This window comes from Hyaena hyaena, unplaced genomic scaffold (genome assembly GCF_003009895.1).
Source record: "Hyaena hyaena isolate Hyena2069 unplaced genomic scaffold, ASM300989v1 scaffold_6, whole genome shotgun sequence".
Classification (NCBI taxonomy): Eukaryota; Metazoa; Chordata; class Mammalia; order Carnivora; family Hyaenidae; genus Hyaena; species Hyaena hyaena.
This window is the reverse complement of record NW_024080638.1, coordinates 5,864,635-5,889,247: the sequence shown is the minus strand read 5'-3', so window position 1 is coordinate 5,889,247 and position 24,613 is coordinate 5,864,635. Positions and strand designations below refer to the sequence as shown.

At 39.2% G+C, this 24,613-nt stretch overlaps 2 protein-coding genes and 1 long non-coding RNA gene across 5 annotated transcripts in view; 2 read left to right on the top strand and 1 right to left on the bottom strand.

Annotated features, from left to right (window-relative positions):
- The window catches only part of SHOC1 (shortage in chiasmata 1), an 81,719-nt gene extending 71,964 nt beyond the window's left edge, over positions 1 to 9,755 (top strand). The window contains 4 exon segments of the mRNA XM_039240394.1: positions 1,305 to 1,436; positions 3,183 to 3,332; positions 4,481 to 5,444; positions 9,586 to 9,755. Coding sequence (XP_039096325.1) covers positions 1,305 to 1,436; positions 3,183 to 3,332; positions 4,481 to 5,444; positions 9,586 to 9,686 — 1,347 coding nt within the window. The 3' untranslated portion in view covers positions 9,687 to 9,755.
- A 6,801-nt stretch (positions 9,756 to 16,556) lies between these two features.
- GNG10 (G protein subunit gamma 10) lies at positions 16,557 to 23,167 on the bottom strand. Of its 2 annotated transcripts, none has more exons than XM_039240145.1 (3): positions 23,010 to 23,167; positions 18,783 to 18,914; positions 16,557 to 17,517 (listed from the first exon to the last, which is right to left on the bottom strand). In XM_039240145.1, exons 1-2 carry the CDS (start codon positions 23,088 to 23,090, stop codon positions 18,789 to 18,791), a joined length of 207 nt encoding a protein of 68 aa, XP_039096076.1. In that variant the 5' UTR covers positions 23,091 to 23,167; the 3' UTR covers positions 16,557 to 17,517; positions 18,783 to 18,788. The 2 variants fall into 2 exon arrangements, with proteins under 2 accessions (XP_039096076.1, XP_039096069.1); XM_039240138.1 differs by having other exon boundaries at positions 16,557 to 17,520; positions 23,010 to 23,162.
- Positions 23,168 to 23,490: 323 nt separating this feature from the next.
- Positions 23,491 to 24,613, top strand: part of LOC120237021 — a 16,570-nt gene continuing 15,447 nt past the window's right edge. Inside the window, exon 1 of one of the 2 annotated variants that reach the window (XR_005529833.1) lies at positions 23,491 to 23,665. This is a non-coding gene — a long non-coding RNA (uncharacterized LOC120237021). Of the gene's footprint in view, positions 23,670 to 24,613 lie in introns of both variants that reach the window. The other variant, XR_005529832.1, reaches the window with a different exon arrangement.

Here is a 24,613-nt window from a genome sequence, read left to right as displayed (position 1 = left end):
CTGAAGAGCCTAGCCATAAAAGAAGCATGAGGAAGTTTAAGTACATTTTCTTAAGCTAAAAGAAAATACTGTTGGTAGTGTTAGACTGTACTTTATTCTAATGTCAAAAAAAGGTCTATAAATGTCTTATGAACTCCTTTAACAGAAAAATGCATATATAAACACATATGCAAAATTTTGAAAACAATGTTAGGGGATTCCTGAATCTCCCAAAGTCTAGTCATGAGCTCCAGAATCCTTGCTCTAATAAATTGAGGTAATATTCATTACCATCACCATAAACCTGTGCCTTTAAACATTTATATAAAAGTGTCAAATCTCCTCAAAACATCCAAAACTGAAAAAAATTTAATTTGGAATTAAACAGTGTTATTTCTGTGTACTCTCTATATAATATAATTTAAAGAAAATCCTTCTTTAGAATACATGTATTCCCCCAGGTATGTACTAACAGTTTTGTATTTGTTTCTCTTGTGAAATAAAAAATTGTCATAATTATTTTATGAGGTTTCTACAGTCTCTGTTTCTTGAATTTTCACTACAGGACAGGGTGTTTATATTTCTAAGATATGACTGTTCAGGGCAGTATTAGCACATTAAACTGCTAACCCATGGACTATACTTCCTTCAACTGAATCTAAAAGATGAAGGTAAAAATAGAAGTGAAAGTAGAAGAAGAAGGCTGGCATTTTGAAAGAGAAGGGCCTGGAGGAAAACACAAGTGAAAGACAGAAAGTAGGAAATATTAAGAAGATTTTTTTTAACGTTTAGTACACACAGCATAGTATCAAATAAGCCAATATTGGATGAACAATTCCCAAAATACTCTAAATCAAAACTTTTTTCTTTTTGAATACAGCATTAAATTCATCTGTAAATATCCTTTTTTTAAATTATTTGAAAAATCTTACAGTATATTTTTTAAATTCTTATTTTTGAGAACTATTAGATTTAACTCGCTATTAGATTTAAATTACTTTTGCTCCTAAAATGGTGAAATATAACACCAAATGTATTATTTTAACAAATTTATTAGTAAGTGCCAAATGGAAGAAATTTAGTTCCAAAAATTGGAAAACTTAATAGATGTCATATTTAAAGAAGGAAAGGAAATTGCTTAGCCTCACAAATAAAATATACTGGATTTCACATAGATATTTTAATAAATTATATCTGAAATTATATTCAAAGATTAAAATCAGGGTTTTTCCCTCTAATTACAAACAGATATATATATTTTTTTGCAAGTTATATTTTGCTTCATAATATTTCCTGTAATCTAACATATAGAAAATATATTATAGCTTGTAATTGTCCCAGGAGTGGAAGAGGCTGCACTGATAGTTCGACAAATTGCTGATCACAGTTTAATGACCTCGAAGAGAGATCCTCATGAATGGTTGGAAAAATCCTGGCTTGAAGTTTCACCATCTAAGGTTCATCCCCTAAATATGTAAATTAGATATTTGCAAAGCTACATATACTTGAATTCTCTTTTTGGTTGCATATTTTTGTCCTATAATGTTTGCATGAGCATATATAGCAGTAACCATAATGTACAACATTAATTTAGATCATTTTCCAAAGTCATGGGTATTTTGCAACTTGACAGTAATAGGTTTTTTATAATGAACTTTCAATGGCTAATGTTTTTAAAACATAACTATTTTCTAATTCCTAAATTTACACATTTAAGAGTACTAAAGATGATAATAGCAAAGTTCCATCATTGCCTTTGTCAGTAAGTTACATAATGAAAACTGAAAGCAGAGCTGTAAATATTTGTAAGATTGAGTAGTTAATTTTTAGAATTTCCTTTGGTTTAAGCATAATTATGTCTAAGTTCTCATACCAACCTTGTACCTCTGTTCCCTTTATTTTTTTAATATATTCAAATCATGAAACCATAAAAAAAGAATAATAGAGTTTTTTATTTACTAACGTGGAATAATCTTTTTTATTATTATTATTTTTTACAAATAGTTTATTGTCAAATTAGTTTCCACATAACACCCAGTGCTCATCCCAATGAGTGCCCTCCTCCGTGCCCCCCCTCCCCCCAACGTGGAATAATCTTTAAGATATGTTAAATGAAAAATGAAGTTGTGGCATAGAGCTTGTATCCTACCATTTGTGTGAACAAGGGGAAATTAATATTTATGCATGTTTGTAAATGAATAAAATATCTCTGGAAGAGATAATGATGGTGTTATCAAGAAATGATAACATTACTTATCTCCAGAGAGAACTGGGGCAATGGGGTGGGGGTATGAGTTTTTATGGCACACCTTTTTTTGTAAGTGTATTTATTTTTTTTTGGGGGGGGGCACAAGTAGGGGAGGGGCAGAGAGAGAAACACACACACACACACAGAATCTGAAGCAGGCTCCAGGTTCTTAGCTGACAGCACAGAGCCCAACGCAGGGCTCAAACCCACAAATTGTGAGATCATGACCTGAGCCAAAGTCAGGCTCTGACTGAGACACCCAGGCGCCCCTACTGCACACCTTTTAGTACCTCAGTCGGTTAAGCACTGGAGTCTTTGGCTTAGGTCATGATCTCATGGTTCGTGCTTGAGAATCTCTCCTCTCTCTCTGCTGGTTTTCCACTCATGCTCTCACTGTCTCTCAAGATAAATAAACATTTTTTTTAAAAAAAGAAAAGAAAATCTACCATTATATAAAACAATTGTCATTTGAAGGAGATGAACTGTAACAAATTTTTTGGGGTGAGTGATTAAAATGAATGAACTTTAAGATCTTTCCCAATTCTGAGAGCAGATGAATTTTTTCTCATATGTTTTCATTTATTTTTGAGAGGGAGGGTAAGGGCAGAGAGTGAGAGGGAGACAGAGGATCCAAAGCGGGCTCCATGCCCAAAGTGGCATCATGCTTTCTCCATCAGCAGAGAGCCTGATGCTAGGCTAGAAGTCACGAACCATGAGATCATGACCTGAACTGAAGTCAGATGCTCAACCTACTGAGCCACTCAAGTGCCCCTGAGAGCATGTGAACCTTAGCTGAAAAAGAAGTTTCTTTCCCTACTGTCCATACATTTTCCCCAGCATCTCAAATTGAGTGGCAGGTACAATGACAAAAATTTTAATCTTCTAAATTGAGCAGAATAAAATGGGTCATTTTCAAAGGACCAGTGGCTGATTTTTCCTTTAAACTCTTTTCTAGGAAGAAATGTACTTACTTGACTTTCCATGCATTAACCCATTGGTGGCTCAGCTCATGTTAAATAAAGGACCATCACTGCACTGGATATTATTAGCAACTCTTTGTCAACTTCAGGAACTTTTACCTGAAGTTCCAGAAAAAGTGTTAAAGGTTAGTTATTCCTATTCCATATTCTTTTTAGAATTAAAAAGAATTCCATATTCTTTTTTTTTAATGTTTATTGAATTTTGAGACGGAGTGACAGCAGGAGTGGGAGAGGGGCAGAAAGAGAGAGAGAGAGAGAGAGAGAGAGAGAGAGAGAATCTGAAGCAGGCTCCAGGCTCCAAGATGTCAGCACAGAGCTTGATGTGGGGCTTGAACCCACAAACCATGAGATCATGACCTGAGCTGAAGTTGGCTGTTTAACCAACTGAGTCACCCAGGCACCCCTTGAATTCCATATTCTTATATGAGTTTATTTCCTTTCCATTTGAGTACTGATTTTTACCATAAGCATTTTCAAAATGGAGGTATCCAAGTTTAATTGTTTTGGACTTCACATAGCAAAGAAATAATTTACTTGAGGGACACCTGGGTGGCTCAGTCAGTTAAGCCTTTAACTTTGCGGTTCACGAGTTTGAGCCCTTCATCTGTGCTGACAGCAGAGCCTGGAGCCTGCTTCAGATTCTGTGTCTCCCTCTCTCTCTACCCCTCCCCTGCTCGTGTGCACGTGTGTGTGTGTGTGTGTGTGTATGGGCTCGCTTGCTCTCTCTCTCAAAAATAAAGTTAAAAAACTTAAAAAAATAATTTACTTGAACTAAATTTCTTATAGAATTTTTATTGGCTGTCAATCACATTACACATTTAAACCTATCTTTATAGATAATTCAGTACAGTCCATTTATCACACTTTAAATTATTTTGAAATGTTATTGTGCCCACAAACATGCGGTCACATACTCTATTCATATGTGTTTATATGATCTTTTCCAAACAATCCTGATGCCCTTCATTTTAGTAGTAGAGAGAACTTTAGGCTTATTGGTAAAAATTCTAATTTTTTTATCAAGCAAATGGCATTCATGTATAATTTGTGTAACTAAAAATTCTATTACAAATCATTAGAAAATAGATACAAACCATAAGTTTTTCTTTTAATGGAACCTAATTATGTTATGTTCTTATTACATGGATCACTGTTAACACCCTACTTATTTATATTTTGCTTTCTTTCCATATAGATAAGCACTCTTATTTATATTTACTTGACTGATGTGTATATTGCATTTGTATTATATTAATTTTTAAAAATTTTTTAGCATTTTTGTAGCATCACTTCCTTATTCAAGATTAGTTCTTCTTCCATAACAAAATCACCTCAAATTCCATCACCTCAGGAAAATGGGAATCAGGCTAGTACCTTTACCTCCCAGAGTTCAGCTTCTGGCTCTTCAAACTCTGTCTTTCAAGAACCTAATGAATATTACCAGTATTCAGACATAGGAGCCACAGTACACAAAGACACAAACATCACTTCAAACTATAACTCTTCCCTTACGGAACTCAGAGGAAAGCCATGCATTTTATCACCTGTGAATTCTTATAATCAGGCCAGCTACTGGAGAGACTCCAGTTGTAACCTTAACATAGTACATAATCATTTCCTGATTAATACAGAATCAAGGAACATGGCTGGTAATTCCTTTCAAAACTGGAATGATTCAGAGTCAGATGGTTTTTCTTTGGATCTGACACAAATGAACTGTGAAAATATAATATCGCCAATTGATACTCAGAAGAAAATTGTCCCTGGTTTTATAAATAATCAGAAAAAGGGAACACATGTTGCAAAAAGACCTATAAATAAAGAAGTATATACCCCTAACTTTTCACTAGAAGGCTCGCAATCTCGTCTTCCATGGAGCTTCAAGAAAAATGTATGGGAACAACAGAATCACTCATTCAACTTAGAATATGGTGAAGAGCAGACTACATGTGACAAATGGTACTCTCAGAAAGATAATTTACTTGCTAATCAGCAGAAATGTCTATCGGATGAGTTAGAAAGCTTCCTTCATCAAAGTTCAAATGCTGGGACTAAAAAGACTTTCTGCAGAGAATTACCATCTGTCCCCAGTTTGGACTTATTTTGCACTTCGGATCCTAATGTAAATCAAAAAGAATTCACCAGTCTTTATTTCCACCAAAGAGCTGGGAAATGTTTAGGACAGAAACGGCACTCTGAATCCTCACCTAACTCAGGAGACAAAAAATCATTACCAGGTAACACTATCTAAAGTTAATAAAACTATTGGCAAATGTAACTTTAAAAGATAGAACCATCTCTAAACTAAAAAAGAATTTTTGTTTGTTTGGATTACTATACTTAAAGAACCTTCACTAACTTTGGGGTCAAAAGGAAAATCAAAATCCTAATTATAGACATCTAAGAAAATAAATGCAAACAAAATATGTCAGATTCTTGTAGCTTTAGAAGAGCTAAGCATTAATTGTGCCTGGATGGTTCAGTCAGTTAAGCATCTGACTTAGGCTCAGGTCATGATCTCATGGTTGTGAGTTCAAGCCCCGTGTGGCACCGTCAGTGCAGAGCCTTGTATGATTCTCTGTCCCTTTCTCTGCCCCTCCTCCATCACTCTCATTCTTTCAAAGTAAATGAAAAAACTTTAAAAAAAGAGTTAAAATAAATTGCAGTAATAACTTGAGTCTGTCAATCCCCTGAGTGCAATCACTGATAGGAAAAAATAATAATAATAATAAAGAAATTAAAAGTAAACACAGAACAAGTGAATTTATTTATTTTTGAGAGGGAGAGAGAGAGAGACAGACAGACAGACAGACAGTGTGAGCAGGGGAAGGTCAGAGAGAGAGGGAGACACAGAATCCGAAGCAGACTCCAGGCTCCGAGCTTGCTGTCAACACAGAGCCCGACGTGGGGCTCAAACCCATGAACTGTGAGATCATGACCTGAGCAGAAGTCTGACGCTTAACCAACTGAGCCACCCAGGTGCCCCGGTGGATTATTGATTTCTGACAATCTTATCAAATAGATACTACTATTATCTCTGTTTTACAATGGATATTTCTGAACATTTAATTCTATCATTTTTTAAAAGGACAATTTTATTTTCTTTTTTCTGGTAATTATACCTATTGTACCTTTGCTTTCTGTGTCATTTCGTATTACAGTGGTCTGAACATCTAAAACAAAATATTAAGTTCTAATGGCCATGCAGACATGGCCTTACTATGATGGGGAAAAAATAATAAAAGGAGAAGCCCAAGATTCAAAGTTCCTTTTTTGGATAGGCCCTTTTGCGAGACTTGAAAGGGGCCCAGAAAATCTTGTATTCTTTGTTTTGTTAAAACAGGACCTCCCCAGGGGCGCCTGGGTGGCTTAGTCGGTTAAGCGTCCGACTTTCGCTTAGGTCATGATCTCGCGGTTTGTGGGTTCGAGCCCCGCGTCGGGCTCTGTGCTGACTGCCAGCTTGGAGCCTGGAGCCTGTTTCAGGGTCTGTGTCTCCCTCTCTCTCTGACCCTCCCCTGTTCACGCTGTCTCTCTCTCTCTCTCCTAGAAAAAAAATAAAATAAAATAAATAAATAAATAAAACAGGACCTCCCCAAATATCATGTGGTCTCACCCATAACATGGAATTTAAGAAACAAAACAAACGAACAAAGAAAAAAGAGAAACAACCCAAACAGCAGACTCTTAACTATGGAAAACAAACTGATGGTTACCAGAGGGGAGGTGGTACGGGAATGGGTGAGATCGGTGATAGGGCTTAAAAGTACACTTGTTGTGATGAGCACTCAGTAATATATATGTTGAGTCACTATATTGTACTCTAATATAACTAATATAACACTGTATGTTAACTATACTGGAATTTAAAAATAATAATAGAAATAAATAAATAAAATATACCTCCAGCTACAATACATAAGTAAATAATAAATATAAATATAAATAATAATAAAATAAAAGAGAACCTCCCAACTTGTACAGTTGACCCTTGAACAACACAGGTTTGAACTGCATGGGTCCACTTATACATGGATTTTTTTTCGTTAAATACAGTATGATACTGTAAATGTATTTTTTCTTCCCTTTGATTTTCTTAACATTTTCTTTTCTCTAGCTTACTTGATTGTAAGAATACAGTACATGATACATATAACATACAAAATATGTGTTAATTGACTGTTTATGTTATCAGTAAGGTTTCCAGTCAACAATAGGGTATTAGTAGTTACGTTCGGGGGGAATCAAAAAGCTCAGTTAGTAGAGCATGTGACTCTTGATCTCACTCACAGTCATGAGTTTGCACCCCATATCAGGACAGAGATTACTTTTTTTTAAAAGTTACAGCAACTCCTGGGTGATTGAGCATTCGACTCTTGATTTCAGCTCAGGTGTTGATCCCAGGGTTGTAGAATCAAACCCTGCATCGGTCTCCACACTGAACATGGAGCCTGCTTAACATTCTCTCTCTCTCCCTCTGCTATGCCCTTCTCCCCTGTTTATGCTCTCTCTGAAGTAAATTTAAAAAATAAAGTATTTTAATAGTTATGTATAGATTTTTAGGGGAGCCTGGGGGCAGTCAGCCTCCCTAACACCCACATTGTTCAAGGGTCAACTGTATAAGCCTCAGGATTCAGAACACTTGGACTATTAAACACTTGGTCCTGTTTAATAGTCATAATCTGTTTTGTTCCTAATTTTAATGAGAAGTATTGTCTCTCTAGTTTTGTAAGAACTTTTGTGAGTAACAGATGCTGAATTTTATCTAGACTTTTTTTGGGCACCTATTGGGGAAAATCACACATGTTTTCTCCACTGACCCATTAATGTCAATGATTATATTAACAGGTTTACTAATATTAGATAATTCTTGTCATTCTGTGATAAACTTAATTGGCTTTTCAAGAGTGATTCTTTTAATATGCTGTTGAATATGGTTGCTAATATTTATTATCTTCATATCTACATTCAAAATTCAATTAACCTGTTGTGTTCTTTATTTGTGCTCTGTCACATTCTGACATGAAGTTTATTCTAGCTTCATAAATGAACTGAATGAAAATTCCGTTTTTTTTCCATCCTGGACCAAACCAAGTATGTGAATTACTAGATGTTCTTAAACATAGGACATCCCAATGTATAAGATAATCCTCCCATTTTCTCAATGAGATCTTAGAACTTTATTTCTAATAACTTTTTTAATGTTTTATTTATTTCTGAGAGAGAGAGAGACAGACAGACAGACAGAGTACAAGTGGGAAAAGGGCAGAGAGACAGAGGGAAACACAGAGTCTGAAGCAGGCTCCAGGCTCTGAGCTGTCAGCACAGAGCCCGATGCTGGGCTTGAACTGGTGAACCGTGGGATCATGACTTGAGCCGAAGTCGGACACTTAACCAACCTAGCCACTCAGGCACCCCTCTAATAACTTTAATATTTAAGCTTTTAGGGATATGGATGGAATAGTAAAATGTCTACCTACATTTTAATTAATTAACTTAGTTATATATTTTAAAATCATATATTAGATAAATAATGGCAGTTTAGAAATGTTTTTCCACTTTCAAATTTCTTACATAAAATAATTTTATTCAGATAGTTCACATGAATCTTTGATACTAGTATCATTATCACTATGGAAACTTTTGACATTTTTACTGTGGTTTACCATAGCATATCATTACCTACCACTGTTTAAGATGTAACACTTTTAGAATTGATATTAATGAAGTCCTAGACAATTTATCCAAAGCCATTGGATACTTATCCATTTGTCTTACAGATGTGTGTTTATGATCTCTATGATACAATTACCTACTACATTGCTTTTTAAATCTGCTTATAATGGCATCCAGCTCTTGTAGTTATGAGATTGTATCCCCAGGAATAATTACGAAAACAGTTTTAAATATTTCAGCCTACTTCTTACCAATTTAATCAATTGACCTCTGTAAATATCCAAACCAAGGATAGTTCAGGCTAATATGTCATGTATAATACAGTCATAGAAGGTGAGTCCATATATGATCACCACCTATCATATATCAGACCTCAGGATAAATTCTACGTTACAGATTTGAGTTAAGGAATAGGCTTAATGAGGGAAAACTTAAATGAAAAGAGTCTTAAATCCAAGGAGATTTAATGATTTGTGCAAAGCATGAGTGTACAATATGTGTGTACATGACACTAATTAGTATTGGGCCATTAGGTACAGGTGCATTTATGCTGAGGTAATTTTTATAGTCATTTTGTCTCAGTTTGGAAATTTTAACACTTTATAGATAGATGAAGAGATAGGATGCACTTGAGTAGCTAGAAAAAATAGCTACATTTTATTATTGTCAGAAATAAAATGGTCTTCTTTCTTCTCCTCTTAACAGATTTCACGTGCTCACAACTACCACAATTCAAAAAACGGCGTCTAGTGTATGAAAAAGTCCCTGGTAGAGTTGATGGACAAACTCGTCTGAGGTTTTTTTGAAAGAAAGGATAGTGTTCTGTGCCACATTCCTTTGTTTTTGGTGAAAATCCAGTAACAAAATGATTTAGATTTGCTCATTCATTAAAGAAAATGCAATTGTTAGATATTCTTGATGTTTCCATATTAAATTTTCAAAATATATATTCTGCTTATAGTTTGCGTCTTTGTAAGTAAATATTCTAATTAGCATAATTGTCATAAGACCCATATATCTTCCAGATTCACCCAAACATTGCAAGCCTTTTAGAGCAATAGTTACAGGGGCGCCTGAGTGGCTTAGTCGGTTAAGCGTCCGACTTTCGCTTAGGTCATGATCTCGCGGTTCGTGGGTTCGAGCCCCGCGTCGGGCTCTGTGCTGACTGCCGGCTCGGAGCCTGGAGCCTGTTTCAGTCTGTGACTCCCTCTCTCTCTGACCCTCCCCTGCTCACGCTGTCTCTCTCTCTCTCTCTCCTAGAAATAAATAAAACATTTAAAAAAATAAAAGAAATAAATATACTAAAATGTATATATTGCTATTGCTCTAAAAATGTATATTGTAACTATTGCTCTAAATTTTTTTTTATGGTTTATTTATTTCTAGGAGAGAGAGAGAGAGAGACAGCGTGAGCAGGGGAGGGTCAGAGAGAGAGGGAGTCACAGACTGAAACAGGCTCCAGGCTCCGAGCCGGCAGTCAGCACAGAGCCCGTCGCGGGGCTCGAACCCACGAACCGCGAGATCATGACCTAAGCGAAAGTCGGACGCTTAACCGACTAAGCCACCCAGGCGCCCCCATTTAGTATATTTATAAAAGAGATGTTTAGTTGTCTTCTGAAGGGTACCCTGCTTCCCACCTTTCTCCCATCAAACCTTTTAAATGAGCCTCCATTTCAGTCTGACCCTTTAAGTCAAGAAGTTAAGATCACCAGAGTCAACCATACATCACCAAGAAAGTTAAAACCTGGGGCAAAGTTAATGTTAGAGAACTTTCCATTTGTTGCCTTCAGGGGCACTTGGGTGATTCCGTGGGTTAAATGGACAACTTTGGCTCAGGTCATGATCTCACGTGAGTTAGAGCCCCACATTGGGCTCTCTGTTGTCATCACAGAGCCCACTTCAGATCCTCTGTCCCCCTTTTTCTCTGCTCCCTCCCTGCTCATACTTGCTCTTTCTCTCTCAAAAATAAACATTAAAACAACTTTTTAAAATAAACTGTTGCCTTCATAAACAAAAATTTTAAATTACTAAGAAAATATTTGCTACCTACATAAAGAAAAAAAGATTTACATTCCTAATACACAAAGAATCCTACAAATTGATAGGAAAAAAGACAACCTAATAGAAGAGTGGACAAAATATATGAATAGATATTACAAAGAAACAAAAATAACCAGCAAACATTTGGAACATTATGTAGCTTCATTACTCATTAGGCAAATGCAAAGGAAAATAGAACACCTATCAGATTGGCAAGATTTTTAAAAATTAGTAATATTCAGTGTGAGCATATCAGAGAAAGAATATTTTCCTATATTGTTAGTACAATATTTTTGGAATATAGTTTGTATATATAGTTTACTTGTTTATTTTGAGACGAGAGTGTGTGTGCCCACAAGCCCGGGATGGGCAGAGAGAGAGAGGGATAGAGAATCCCAAGCAGACTCAGTGCTATCAGCACAGAGCTCTATGCAGGGCTCAATTTCAAAAACCATGAGATCATGACCTAAACTGAAATCAAGAGTTGGACACTTAACTGACTGACCCACCAAGGTGCCCTTGTGTATTTTTCAATGGATGATTGTAGGTTTCTAATTACTATGGTATTTATATTCCATTGAATATATTTTTTAAAGATGTAATAATTTTAAAGTGTCAGAATTTCTAATAAAGTTATATTCTTTGCAAACTATTCAGTTATAATAAAACTTTTATATGTCATCTGTAAAATAGAGGTAATAGGTTTTTGACATTATTATAGGTGGTACACCAGCAAAAATGTTTGAAGACCACAAGCATACTGTCTCGGTCCTGCCTTTCTCAAACTGTCACCCTGTTACTACCAACATTGACCTCTATCTTCTTAGATCCAAGAGACACTCAGACATCACCTTACTTGACCTCTCTTCCATATCTGTTACTATTAATCACGTCCTCATTCTTTTTCAGTGTTTATTTTTGAGAGACAGAGCATGAGACACGGAGGGGCAGAGAGAGAGGGAGACACAGAATCCGAAGCAGGCTCCAAGATCCAGGCTCCAAGCTGTCAGCACAGGTCCCCATGCAGGGCTCTACCTCACGAACCACATGATCGGGACCTGAGCCGAAGTCAGCCACTTAACTGATTGAGCCACCCAGGTGCCCCATCACATCCTCCTTCTTGGAACAAGCTTAACACCACCTCTTACTTTCTTCCCACTACTCTCTTCTTTCTATTACACTTTTATTTATAGGATGTTTGGTTTTGCTTGGGTATGTAGGGAGTGGAGACTTTAAAGAGAAACTATTTCTGGAAATCTAATTAGAATTTCTGTTCTATTTTCTTAAAGTTTTGGCAGGATTGCTTCTAAACTAAGGTAAGGCTGGTTTCTCAGCTTGCAGATCTCTTTTATCCTGCCTTTAATCAGCTTCCAAAGGAGAGGGGTTTCTTCACAGGCCACAGACTGAGGCAAACCTTGAGTCTAGACTATCAACACCTACTTCCCTGCTTCCCTACCAAATGGAGTGGAAGTATGAGTCTTCCTTTGGGCAAAAGTGTCAGTCCAGCCTCCAAGATTCTCTCCTAAATACCCTATTACATGGAATTGTTTGGAACAACCCCACCTTCTCATGTTGGCTCTTGCAATGGAAACTTTGATTTTTTTCTCGGAGAGTATTTCCCTGTGATGTTTTTCACCTTCTAAAGAGACTTACTTGCTGTTCGATCCATTGCTGGTGATAATGGTGCTCACTTTTGAGGGCTTTTGAACTACCCTATTCCAAGATTCTAGGTCCAGCACTAACTGTATAGGCCTCACCAGAATATCAGCTGTCCCTTCCAACTGTGTATGAACATAGATAACTCCTTCCCTTGCCACTGAGACTCAGTACAAATGGGAATCAACATCAGGGTGATGCATGCCTTGCCTCTCAGTCATAGCTTGATTATCCTTCCCAAATAATAAGCTGGCCCTCAAACAAGGGATCCAACAATTTCAATAAATAGAGCAGCCTGGGTTGGTGGGCTGGGGTGCAGTGGTGGGTGGTGCAAACGAGCAATCCAAAATGAAGACTGAAAATGTACATGCTTTTCTGTATTTTGCTGTTTTGCTCAGTTTCTTATGATGTTATCACATAAGAGTTTTAAACTTAATACTTATTTAAATTGAATTGCTTGTTTATTTAAGTTCCTTATTTAAATTTTATATAGTCAAGTATACATATCGTTTTCCCCCCCCTGGGTTTCCTGCCTTGCTTAGAAATACCTCTTTTACCCTAGTTATATAACTACTCCCCTAATTTTTCTTGTAATGTTTTTGTATTACCTTTATTTAACCTATGTGGATTTTTTTAAACATAATACAAGCCCACTTTTATTTTCTTCCAAATGGATGGCCAGTAATGCCAGCACCATTTATTAAGTAAACCATACTTTCCTACTGAATAGACAAAAAATCTATTACCGAGCTCTTGCCTATTCCTATCCCACAATATTATTTTCTTTTTAACTTTTTAAAAATCATATTGTTTTGATTCAGCATCTCAAAGCAAGTTTCATGTTTTACACACACACACACACACACACACACACACACACACACACACACAGAGTTTTAAAAACTATTCTTGGACACTTCATTTTCCATATGAACTTTTTGATATTTTAACCAATTTCCCTTCAGAAAATTAAATAGGAATTCCACTAAATTTATATATGAGTTTTAGTAAGATTGCATTTTATTAAAAAAATATTTTTTTGGTTTTATTGAATTTTGAGACAGAGAGAGACACAGCACAAGTGGGGGGAGGTGCAGAGAGAGAGGGAGACACAGAATCTGAAACAGGCTCCAGGCTCCGAGCTGTCAGCACAGAACCTGGTGTGGGGCTCAAACCCACGAACCATGAGATCATAACCTGAGCCGAAGTTGGACGTTTAACTGACTGAGCCACCCAGGCACCCCAGTAAGATTGCATTTTAATGGAATTGTTTTAATATCCCCAAATTTTAGACCCTGTTAATAAAACCTTTTTATGACTCTTGCACTTTGTTAAATGTACTCAAGTATTTTTTATAGATTTGTACTTAAAGTCAAAATGGGATATAATATCCATTTCCATTTTTACTATTGCCTGTGTAGAAAATGCTTTTAATTCTTCTACATATACCTTGTATGCAGCCAGCCCCTCAAAGTCTATCACAAATTCAAGTATTTATTTTCCTATATCCTCATGAGTTTTCAAAGTGTACAATTGTATATAATCCATAAATATTCTTAAATGTTTACCCCATTTCATTTTTTCATCTCACTGCATTAGCTAGGACCTCTAAAGCAATGCTTACCTATAATGGTAATAAAAAGTATCCTTGTCTTGGGGTTCCTGGATGGCTTAGTTGGTTAAACATCTGACTCTTGATTTCAGCTCAGGTCATGATTTCACTCTTTGTGAGATCAAGCCCCATGTTGGGCTCTGCACTGACAACACAGAGCCTGCTTGGGATTTTCTCTCTTCCTCTCTCTCTGCCCTTCCCCTGCTCTCTCAAAATAAATAAACATTTTTTAAAAAGTATCCTTGTTTTGTTCCTAACATGCTGAATGCTTCCACATTTCACCACGTAGTATGAAATTTGCTGCTTCTCATAAAATCTTTATCATCTTTCTTCTTCCTATTTCACTAAGCCACTTAGTTCTTATTCAGAACAGGCATTGAATTTTGTCAAATGACTTGTTGGCATAGATTCTCTTCTTTAAACCATTCATTTAATGAATTACATTGACATATTTCCTTATATTGAACTAGCTTTGTCAGATTGTATCTTCTCTTGATATACTATTGAATTTGATTTGCTAATGGGACGCCTGGGTGGCTTAGTAGGCTAAGCGGGCCAACTTCATTCAGCTCGGGTCATGACCTCATAGTTTGTGGGTTGGAGTCCCAGGTCAGGCTCAGTGCTGACAGTTCAGAGCCTGGAGCCTGCTTCGGATTCTGTGCTTCCCTCTCTCTCTGACCCTCCCCCACTCACTCTCTGTGTCTCTCTCTCTCAACAATAAGTAAATATTTAAAAAAAGAATTTGATTTGCTAATATTTAGGACACAAAGCTATATTCATAAGTGAGACATCTATGGTTTCTTGTATTGTCTTATCAAGTTCTTGCCAAAGGAAAAATTGGAATCAAGGAAAAACTATACATCTATATTTTACATACAAAAGGCTGTACATAATAATGTGTACAACTTAATGAGGTTGGGGGGAAGTATACACTTCTGAAACCGTTATCATGGTCTATGCCATAAACTTACCCATTACTCCCAGAAGTTTCCTTCTACCCTGTTTTTATTTATTTTTTATTATTTATTATTTTTATTTTTTGTGGTAAGAACACCTAGCATAAGATCTACCCTCTAGGGGTGCCTAGGTGGCTCAAGTGGTTGAGCATCTGACTCTTGATTTCAGCTCAGGTCAGGGTCCCAGGGTCCTGGGATTGAGCCCAGCACTGGGCTCCATGCTGAGTATAGGGCTTGCTTGAGATTTTCTCTCTCTTTCTCTCTCTCCCTCCCCCCTCTGCCCCTCTCCACCACTCATACTCTTGCTCTCTCTCTAAAATAAAAATGTTTTAAAAACATCTACTCCCATAGTAAATTTTTAAGTATATAATGCAATATTTTTAATTAAAAAAATTTTTTTAATGTATTTATTTTTTGAGAGACACAGAGCACAACAAGGAAGGGGCACAGAGAGAAGGAGACACAGAATCCAAAGCAGGCTCCAGGCTCTGAGGTATCAGCACAGATCCTGACTCGGGGCTGGAATCCACCAACTATGAGATCATGACCTGAGCAGAAGTGGGACGATTAAATGACTGAGCCACCCAGGTGCCCCTATAATGCAATATTGTTAACTATGAGCACTGTGCTGTACAGTAGTCTCTAGGATCTATTTATCTTGTATAACTGAAAACTTGTGTTTTAATGGAGATTTTTAAAATGCTATTGTTGTTAAGACAAAGAAAGGAACATGTTTAAATCTTAACAAAAAGGATCCAATAGAGGAGTTGAAGATAAAGGAGAAAGGATAATTGACTGTAATTTCAGAGAAAGTGAAACAGATCCAGAGAATAAATAGCAGGGTTAGTAGAGGGATACCTGAATTTTCATCAAATAGAAGAGACTCAGATCACTTAGATTTGGAAGTTTAGTGGCCACCAGTTAAGGGAGTTTTCATATGATGGCTTTTATTTTTTCTATAGTAACACTAATTATGCTGAAAGATATTTTCATTTATTTATTTATGGATTTATACATAACTATTTCAAAGTGTAGGGGTATTTGGGTGGTGCCTGGGTGGCTCAGTTGGTTAAGCATCTGACTCTTGATTTCAGGTGAGGTCATGGTCTATGTCCTGAGATCGAGCCCCAAGTCAGGCTCCATACTACAGGCTGAGCATGAAGCCTGCTGGAGATTCTCTTTCCCTCTCCCTCTCCCCTGCTTGCACTCTCTCAAAAAAAATTTTTTTTTTTAAATCTAAGTGCAAATGTTGCCAGAAATTGAGATTTTTCTGCAAGTTATACACATCTTGTTTTTAAAAACAAAGTTCTACAAGGACTTATAAATAAAAATTTCACTTTCTACTTCCAGCACTCAATTTCACAAGGAAACAAAAATCCATGACGCTTTAAAACAAAATCAGACACAAAATGTTGCTGCCATAGAAAATGATGAATTAAGCAGAAATTTTTATTTCCAAGCTCATCAAAGATAATTACAAACACAAATCAAGTATCCTTTTAAAAGTGTACCAAATTCAATCAAAGGCACATCATCAAAGTATAACCTACTTGTGACATTAAGAATTCATTTAGGCTGTAGTATTTTCACATTATTTTGTTTTTAATCATTTGCAATGTTCTGAAGATAACATTTAAACATTTTTTTAAGACCTAATTTGTTTTGTTTTAGATTTTTTAAGTACAGCCACAACTATAAAATAGAGGAACTTAAGAAGACAATGACCAAATCTGCTTCATACACAGGATGGGGCAATCTAATACACAACACAACATGAATCTTTCCAAATAAGTTTGTTAAGAAACAGCTCCCATGTTTAGTGTTACAAATAACAATCTTCTCATTTAGAAAAACCAAGACATCATTTGATTGATAAAGCCTATTCTTCCCCCAGTTTTACACTTGTCTTCATTTAGAAATTGTAACTTCACAAGAAAAGAACAAGTTTTGTTATGGTATAAAAAAATCTTAGGAACAACAAATTACAAATATTCAATTTTTTAACAAACAAAAATGTTTTCCTTCCCAAAATGTAAACATCCAGTAAATAAAACATAATATTCTAGGTATAGAAACACCAGTAATTCGCTTATGAAAGAGGTGTACTTGGTAGTAATATTTTTGTTTGTCTTAAATATAAAAGAATTTTACCAAAAGAATCAGGCCATTATTATTTAAAATCTACTCCTTCACCCAGTTTCCTTATCTGAGTAGAAACTCATCAATTTCTATGGAATTTTGGCTAGAGATCCAGGCCACAGGAAAGGTATGAAATGTCTAAAAGTCATTTGGCTGGAGAAAAGTGTTCTCTTGAGACTTGGATGCAGTTATTCATCACTTGTGCTTAAAAGCATTCCTCAGTAAACTTCTTCCCTACTGGAAAGAGAATTAGGTAGGTTTTCACTTTATAGTAAGATTTATACATAAAATTAACCAGTCATCATTTCAGGTCACTTTAGTGTTCTCAAAGTATAAAGTAACAATATAGAAAACATCCAACTCAGACCACTGAATGAGTAACACCCATTAAAGTGCTTTGTAAAAAGGAAAATGCTATGCCAGCATTAGACTATTATTTTAATACCATAAATGTGAACATTTTCCATTAAGAAGTACAATAGTATCTGAGAGTATGATTACTTCCTTCTTGTTAATATGAGTAATTCCTTTTTGCAAATATATGAAAAAAGACCTAAGATGATTACTCACTGTATGAAAACCCCTCAGAACACATAATTTGAAATACATTGGTCCCAAAAGACTCCAGTAATCTATACCCTGACCTCTTCCAACAAAAGGAAAAAAACAAGTGAAAATGTGAATGAAACCCCATACAACACATTAGGACCTATGAAATTTCTAATATGCCACCACAGAGGTGCTTTCATTTCAGTAATCCATTTTTAAAGTTCTTTTAACTCTACCCACACGTTTCCCTAATAGCTACATTTCTTCCATTAAAGCAGATCCATTCTGAAAGTCTCCAGGAAAGAAATCACAGCTGGTGGTATGAACAAGACTCCTCTGGGGAGTTCTTAGTCCCCAGGGCAGCAAGTCACTAATGGCACCGAGCAGCAAATCACAACTGTGGGATGGTTTCAGGACAGAGATGGTGGGACTAAGGTCGTGAAATTACTATCAGCCAACTCGGTTAAAGAGCTCAAGTACAGGGGCGCCTGGGTGGCTTAGTCGGTTAAGCATCTGACTTTCGCTTAGGTCATGATCTCGCGGTTCATGGGTTCGAGCCCCGCGTCGGGCTCTGTGCTGACTGCCAGCTCAGAGCCTGGAGCCAATTTCAGAGTCTGTGTCTCCCTCTCTTTCTGACCCTCCCCTGCTCACGCTGTCTCTCTCTCTCTCCTAGAAATAAATAAAAAATAAAAAAAAATAAAAAAAAAAAAGAGCTCAAGTACATAAGGATATTAACATCTCAGGAGTTCGTGCCAAAGAGGATTGAGACTCTCTTAATGAGATGTATTTCACAGGCAGGCAACTCGAGTCACCTTCAGGGAAAGTTGTGCACTTTGCTATTGCTATTTTAATTCCCCCAACAACAGATTTTCACAACTCTGTTGCCCAATCCCTTGGGGAACCCTGGGATGCCAGAGCCCCAGACAGCTAGGTGGTGTACCGTTACTCACCGGCCTTTAGAATAGAGCACAGGATCTGGGCTCCCGGAAGGGGTTGCTTCCAGCTGGAACACCTACCAGCAGGGCGTCCTTGCAGGCGTTCTGCATGCAGTACTGTTGAAGCTCTGCAGCGGCCTGCGAGACCTGAAACAAAGGGAAACAAAGGGACTACAGCTTGACATGCTGCTCACAGCCAGAGCCATCCAGCAGCCCTTTGATACTCTGAAAAATGATCCTACAACTTGATAAAGGTCACACATCTTGTGATCTCCAGAAGTCTCTTTTTTGATGAAAGTTCTCATACTCGAAAGGGAAATATGACAATTTCTATAATTTAGGATATTTTTTATTCAGTTGCTTTTTCAATAAAGTTAAAGCTGTATCTTTGATCCATTTAGAATCCTAGTTATGAGACTGAACTGGTAAAGAAATAGCTCATTTTAGTGCATCCTTTACAAATTTTCACTTATAAAAAAGCATGCATTGATATATTCAGGTTTGCCATGTGAGCCAACTGTTTTAATATTTACAAGGCTGGAACCTTATCCAGTCTGCCCAGAACAAGTGACAAGTTTTCTCCACCATGCTTTTGAAGCAAGACAGCTTACTGGTTATGAGCACAGCCTCTGGAACCAGACCGCCTGGACTCAAATTCAGCTCCATCACTACCTGTAAGATCTTGGGCAAGTTAACTTAATTTCTCAGTTTTTGTTTTCTCATCTGTGAAATGTATTTTGTAATAGTACCTGACTCAGGGAGTTGAGAAAATTAAACAATCTAAATGCATGTAAAACACTTAGAATAGTGCTGACACAGTCAGCAATACCTTGTGGTAGATTGCAAAAACAGTCACAATATTTTGCAGTTCCTCTCACCAAGAGTCCGTACCCAACTCTTGAATCTGGGCTGCCCTTGTGACTTGCTTTGACCAGGAAAATATGGCAGAAATAATGGGCAAGTTCCAAGCGTAGGCCTCAGGAGCCTTTGCAATTACTCCTGCTGCGGTTTGAACGCTAAGACCACATCTAATGAGCCCAGGCTAGCCTACTGGAGATCATGTGGAGAAGAATCAGTGAGCAGTTCCCACCACCTGCCTACCAACTTCCAGACATGTAAGTGAAGCCATCCTGGATTATCCAGCTACCAACCAACCCTCCATTTGATTGCAGATGCATGGAAGAGCCCAGCAAAGAGCAGCCGAACCCAGTTCAAACTGTAGACCTAAGAATTGTGAGTTAATAAATGTTGCTTTAAATCACTAAGTTTTAAAGAAGTTTACTAGGCAGCTTACTTTTCCCTCAAAAGAAGTTCTGACATTTTCATGTTAATTATAATTGAAATTAATGGTTATAAATAAGTTATTTATTCAAAAGGAATTTAGAACCAATTATGCTCATGCTTACTATCTTTACATCAGATGGAACAGATGAACTCCACACATGATAGGTAAGAGGAGACCACCTTCCAGGACCCCTGGAGAAATGGGACTAACTGGACTCCAGCCTACAGAACATAATCAAAAAGTTGAAGAGATATACAGAGAAAATAAAAGAATAAAAGTGGTCACCATTTTCTAGCACTTTTATGGAAAAGAGACTCTGGAGGGGGTAGGATACAAGCCCAAACACTTAGAAGCTGTCACTGCTGTTGGAGGTGAAACACCCAAAGTATATGACCTTCCTTCCTTTGAGTGCATGCTAACAGCAACTTCTGAGAGACTTCTCCAAAACAGAGAAGTGGCCCTTGGAAGAATATGGAGCATTCCAATCATTGGGAAGGGATGCCCCCCCTTATATGCTAGAAAATTAATGTCCTGGTTTATTTACCAGTTAGCAAGTCTGCTCAAGAGAAGACCTCTCTGGGTGTGCTGAGAGCATCCATTTATCACTGAGCCCTGAAATGAGGCAAACTAGATCCTGGAATGTTGTGACTCCCTAAGGTGCTGCCTGAGAGAAACCCACCAAACACCTGAAACCAGATTACCATGAGAATACTCCACAAATAAGCTTATTTGTGTGACCTAGAACAATTGACTTGAGTTTTCTGGGTCTGTTTCACCACCCATAATTATTTTTTAAATGTAGAAAATATCTTCCCTGGCTAGTCCACAGGGTAGGCAGGCATCTGGCTTGCAGGTCTCCTTTCCATCTCAGGGGCCAACATCATCTTGAACATTTTTCGACAATCCTAGTTTCAGTTCCCTGACCTCCTTTCCTCAAACAACCTTCTCCCCAATGCCAAAAGTTACAGCCAAACCTATAGCTGCTCCACATCTGAAACTTCACACTTCAACATCCTACCTTCTGATCACAATCTCTCCTATCCATCCAGAATGCCACTTCCTTTCTTCTTACTGTTCTAAGGGTTTTATGTGCATTTAGTTCATTTAATTGTCTCATCAACTCACTGAATCAGGTAGTATTACAAAATACATTTCACAGATGAGAAAACATAAGTGGGAAATTACGTTACATTGCCCAAGACCCTATAGGTAGTAATGGAGCTGAATTTGAGTCCAGGCAGTCTTTGACCTCAGGGAGAACACCTCCTCCCCTTTTGCCCTTCCCATCACCAGCAGGCTGACTCCATTCCTTCTCTAACCAACCTATGTTCAGCCTCTTTCTGGCCAACTCCTCAAACTCCTTGCCCTCCACCTGACTTCCATCTTTCCAGCATACCTTCGCCCACTACTTGGATCAACTACCATTCACCTTGGGCACTCAGAATCTCCAAGTAGGACAATCAGTCTCCAATCTCAAAGTAGCCGGGTCTTTAGAGTCACAACATGTCTAGGGATGTGCCTAGTTGGGGATCCTCTCCTATTCCCAACAGCACTTCCCCCCCCACCACTCTTGTGATTCCATTAGCTCCCTCCCATCTGCCCCGGAAGTAAACTTCACAGAGAAAATTGTGCTCCTCCAAATCCTTAAGTCCATATTCCTCTCTTCCTGTCTCAGAAGGTGCGCCTCCAATCCCATAACACCCCCAGAGTGTCTCCTCTACCTCCAATTCTCCTCCATTTGTTCCTCCTCAACCTAAAAATCGTTTGTTCCTTTCCCTCAACCTCGAAATAAGGCTTTTCATTTCCTAAATTAAAAAAATAAAAGTTGTTTCCTCTTTAAAACCAGATTTCTTTTTCTAAAAAAGCCTGTCTAGCCTATTACAATCTAGATTCTACTACCTATGTTACAAAATCCTCTTCTGTGTTCCATAACTCTCTTTACCTTGTTTTATAATCTTCACTTACGGCCTGAAATTATTTTACTTATTGGTTAATGTGTTCATTGATGATCTTTGCCACAATTATCAACATATTCTCAGCACCTAAAATAGTGCCAAATACAGAGAAAAGGTACTATGTAGGCACCTGGAATATCACAGCAGGGTTTATTCATACATACGAACATACATTCTAATAAGAACGTATGCAGAATACTTGTTCATTCATACGAACATACATACTCTAGTCGCTCAATACAATTATACCACAGATGCTTTCCAATCAACTGACTAAACACTGGACATCATGACTAAGTCCTCAATTTTTGAAAACCCCTCCTTCCTTGCTTCCTCTTGGTTCTCTCCTCTCAGTCACCTTTTGGCTGGTCCTGGGTTCCACACGCTGGTTTCTTCGTTAATACACTTTTTTCACCCCCATACATTCCAATTCCCTCTTTCAGTTTCTTGTGCTCTGAGCTTCAAACACCTGGACTTATCTCCGCAAAGTCCACAAGTCCAACACTGAACTCATTTCCCGATCCCGCTCTCCTTCCTCTCTGCCGCGGTGCAGGACCGGGCCCTACACCCCGTCACCACGCCGCAAACCTGAACCCCGTCTTCGTCCACGCTCTGGCTCTCGTCCCATGAACCCATCAGCGACGCCGGTCTCCGTCGCCTCCGCAGGCGGGTACCAGCCCAGCCAGGCCTGCCGCGCGGCGCGGGCATCCCGGGTCTGCGCGCGTGCGCCCCGCCCCGCCCCCCACACCCCGAGTCGCCGTCCGCGCCGCCTACAGGGAGACGCCCCCAGGGCACTCGGCCCCCGCCGCGCTCCCGGGGGCGCGCTCGTCTCCCCCGGCCCACCAGGCCCGGCCTCCTCCCTCGGGCCTGTCCCCGCCGAGCCCCGGCACCTAGCCGGGGCCGGGCCGCCGTCCTCTTCTCTCCCGGCTCCCGGGCGGGGGCGGCCGCAGAGGGGAGGGAGGTCCCCGCGCCCTGACGAAAGGGCGCCGCCGCCCGCCTCACCTTGATCCTCTCCACGCCGGCCTCCAGCTTGAGCTGCTCCACCAGGCGCTGCAGGGCGTTCACGCTGGCCCCGGAAGACATGGCGGCGGCGCTGGGCTCCGAGGGCGGGCGAGCCGGGCTGCGGGAGCCGAGAGGCCCGGAGCCCGAGCACCGCCCCGGGGCGGGGAAGCCGCTGCGCCCGCCCCGCCGCCCGCTGCCCCGCCTCCCCCGGCAGCCTCCCCCCTGCTCGACTAGAGCCGCAGGTAAGCGGCAGTGGGGTAGGGGTGGGGGAGGGGGGGTCCCGAGTCACCTGACACTTAACTCTCTCTGCTCTCTAAACATGCTGAGGACCAGCTCCTGCGCCTAGACGCGGAGGCGCCCTGTGGGCCCACGCGGGGCGCCCGTCGCCTCAGCGCTGCGGGGCTTCCGGAAGAGCGGGCGCGACCTGAGGGGGTTGGGGGGGCGGGGGGAGGAGACGCGCCCCTGAGAAACCCTAGCCGTGACTCCGGTGGCTGCAGCCAAGGTGGCAGAGGAGTTGAAGTAAGCTCGTGAAGGCTCCCGCGCCACGCTCAGATACTACCTGGGAGACACCAAGGACGGTTGGTAGGAGCCCCATGAAACGGTGACCGTCTGTAAGTCACCTGTACCGTTTCACGAGGATCCCGCCGCTTGACTGGGTAGGTAAGGTCAGCAGGGCAAAAATCCCTGGCCCTGGCATCTTGGCGGAACGTAAGAAGAAAAGGAAATTCAGCCCCACCCCCCACCCCGTCCCATCTCACCATTTACTTATAACCATTGTTTCTGTTGTACTGCATCCTTTTTTAAAATTGTGTACGTGGGTTTGTTTTACAAAACTGGAATCATTCCTGTGTGTAAAATATACATGTTTTGTGTTAATTTTTTCACTTAATGTATCATGAATGCTGCCTATTATTGTACAGCATAGTACAGTAGTAGGTCCGTGAGCCACACAGGTTGTTTTTGTTTTTTTGTTTTTGTTTTTTAATGTTTGGTTATTTTTGAGAGAGAGAGAGAGAGCGTGAGCAAGGGAAGGGCAGAGAGAGAGGGAGACCCAGAATCCGAAGCAGGCTCCGGGCTCTGAGCTGCCAGCACAGAGCCTTTGTGGGGCTTAAACTCACAAACGGTGAGATCATGACCTGAGCCAATGGCAGCTTAACGGACTGAGCCACCCAGGCGCCCCAGCATAGGTTTGAACTGTGCCATTGCACTTATTCGTGAATTTTTCTTCAGTGCAGTACTGAAAAACATTTTCTCTTCCTTACAGTTTCCTTAATGTTTTAGTTTTGCTTTATTGGAAGAATGCAGTATATATTACATACAGCAAACAAAATATGTGTTAATCAACTTTGTTATTGATAAGGTTTCCAGTCAACAGTAGGCTATTAATAGTTACTCTGGGGGGAGTCAGAAGCTATATGTGGAGTTTTGACTGCATGGGGTCAGTGCCCCTACCTACCCACTCTTTGATACCATTGTTCAAAGGTCAACTGTATTTGTCAGAACTCACGTAAATTGAGTAATGCAAAAACACAATATTTTGGCTTGCGTACCTGAAAAGCCCAGGCACTTTAACGTAGTGGATTTAATTGCCCAAATAGTAGCTT

What these genes read in the sequence shown, in the direction of transcription:
- GNG10 (XM_039240145.1), bottom strand. Translation starts at nt 23,090, where the DNA reads ATGTCTTCCGGGGCCAGCGTGAACGCCCTGCAGCGCCTGGTGGAGCAG. An exon ending in CCGGCGTGGAGAGGATCAAG is followed by an intron (nt 18,915 to 23,009) that starts GTGAGGCGGGCG and finishes CCTTTGTTTCAG; the next exon opens with GTCTCGCAGGCCGCTGCAGA.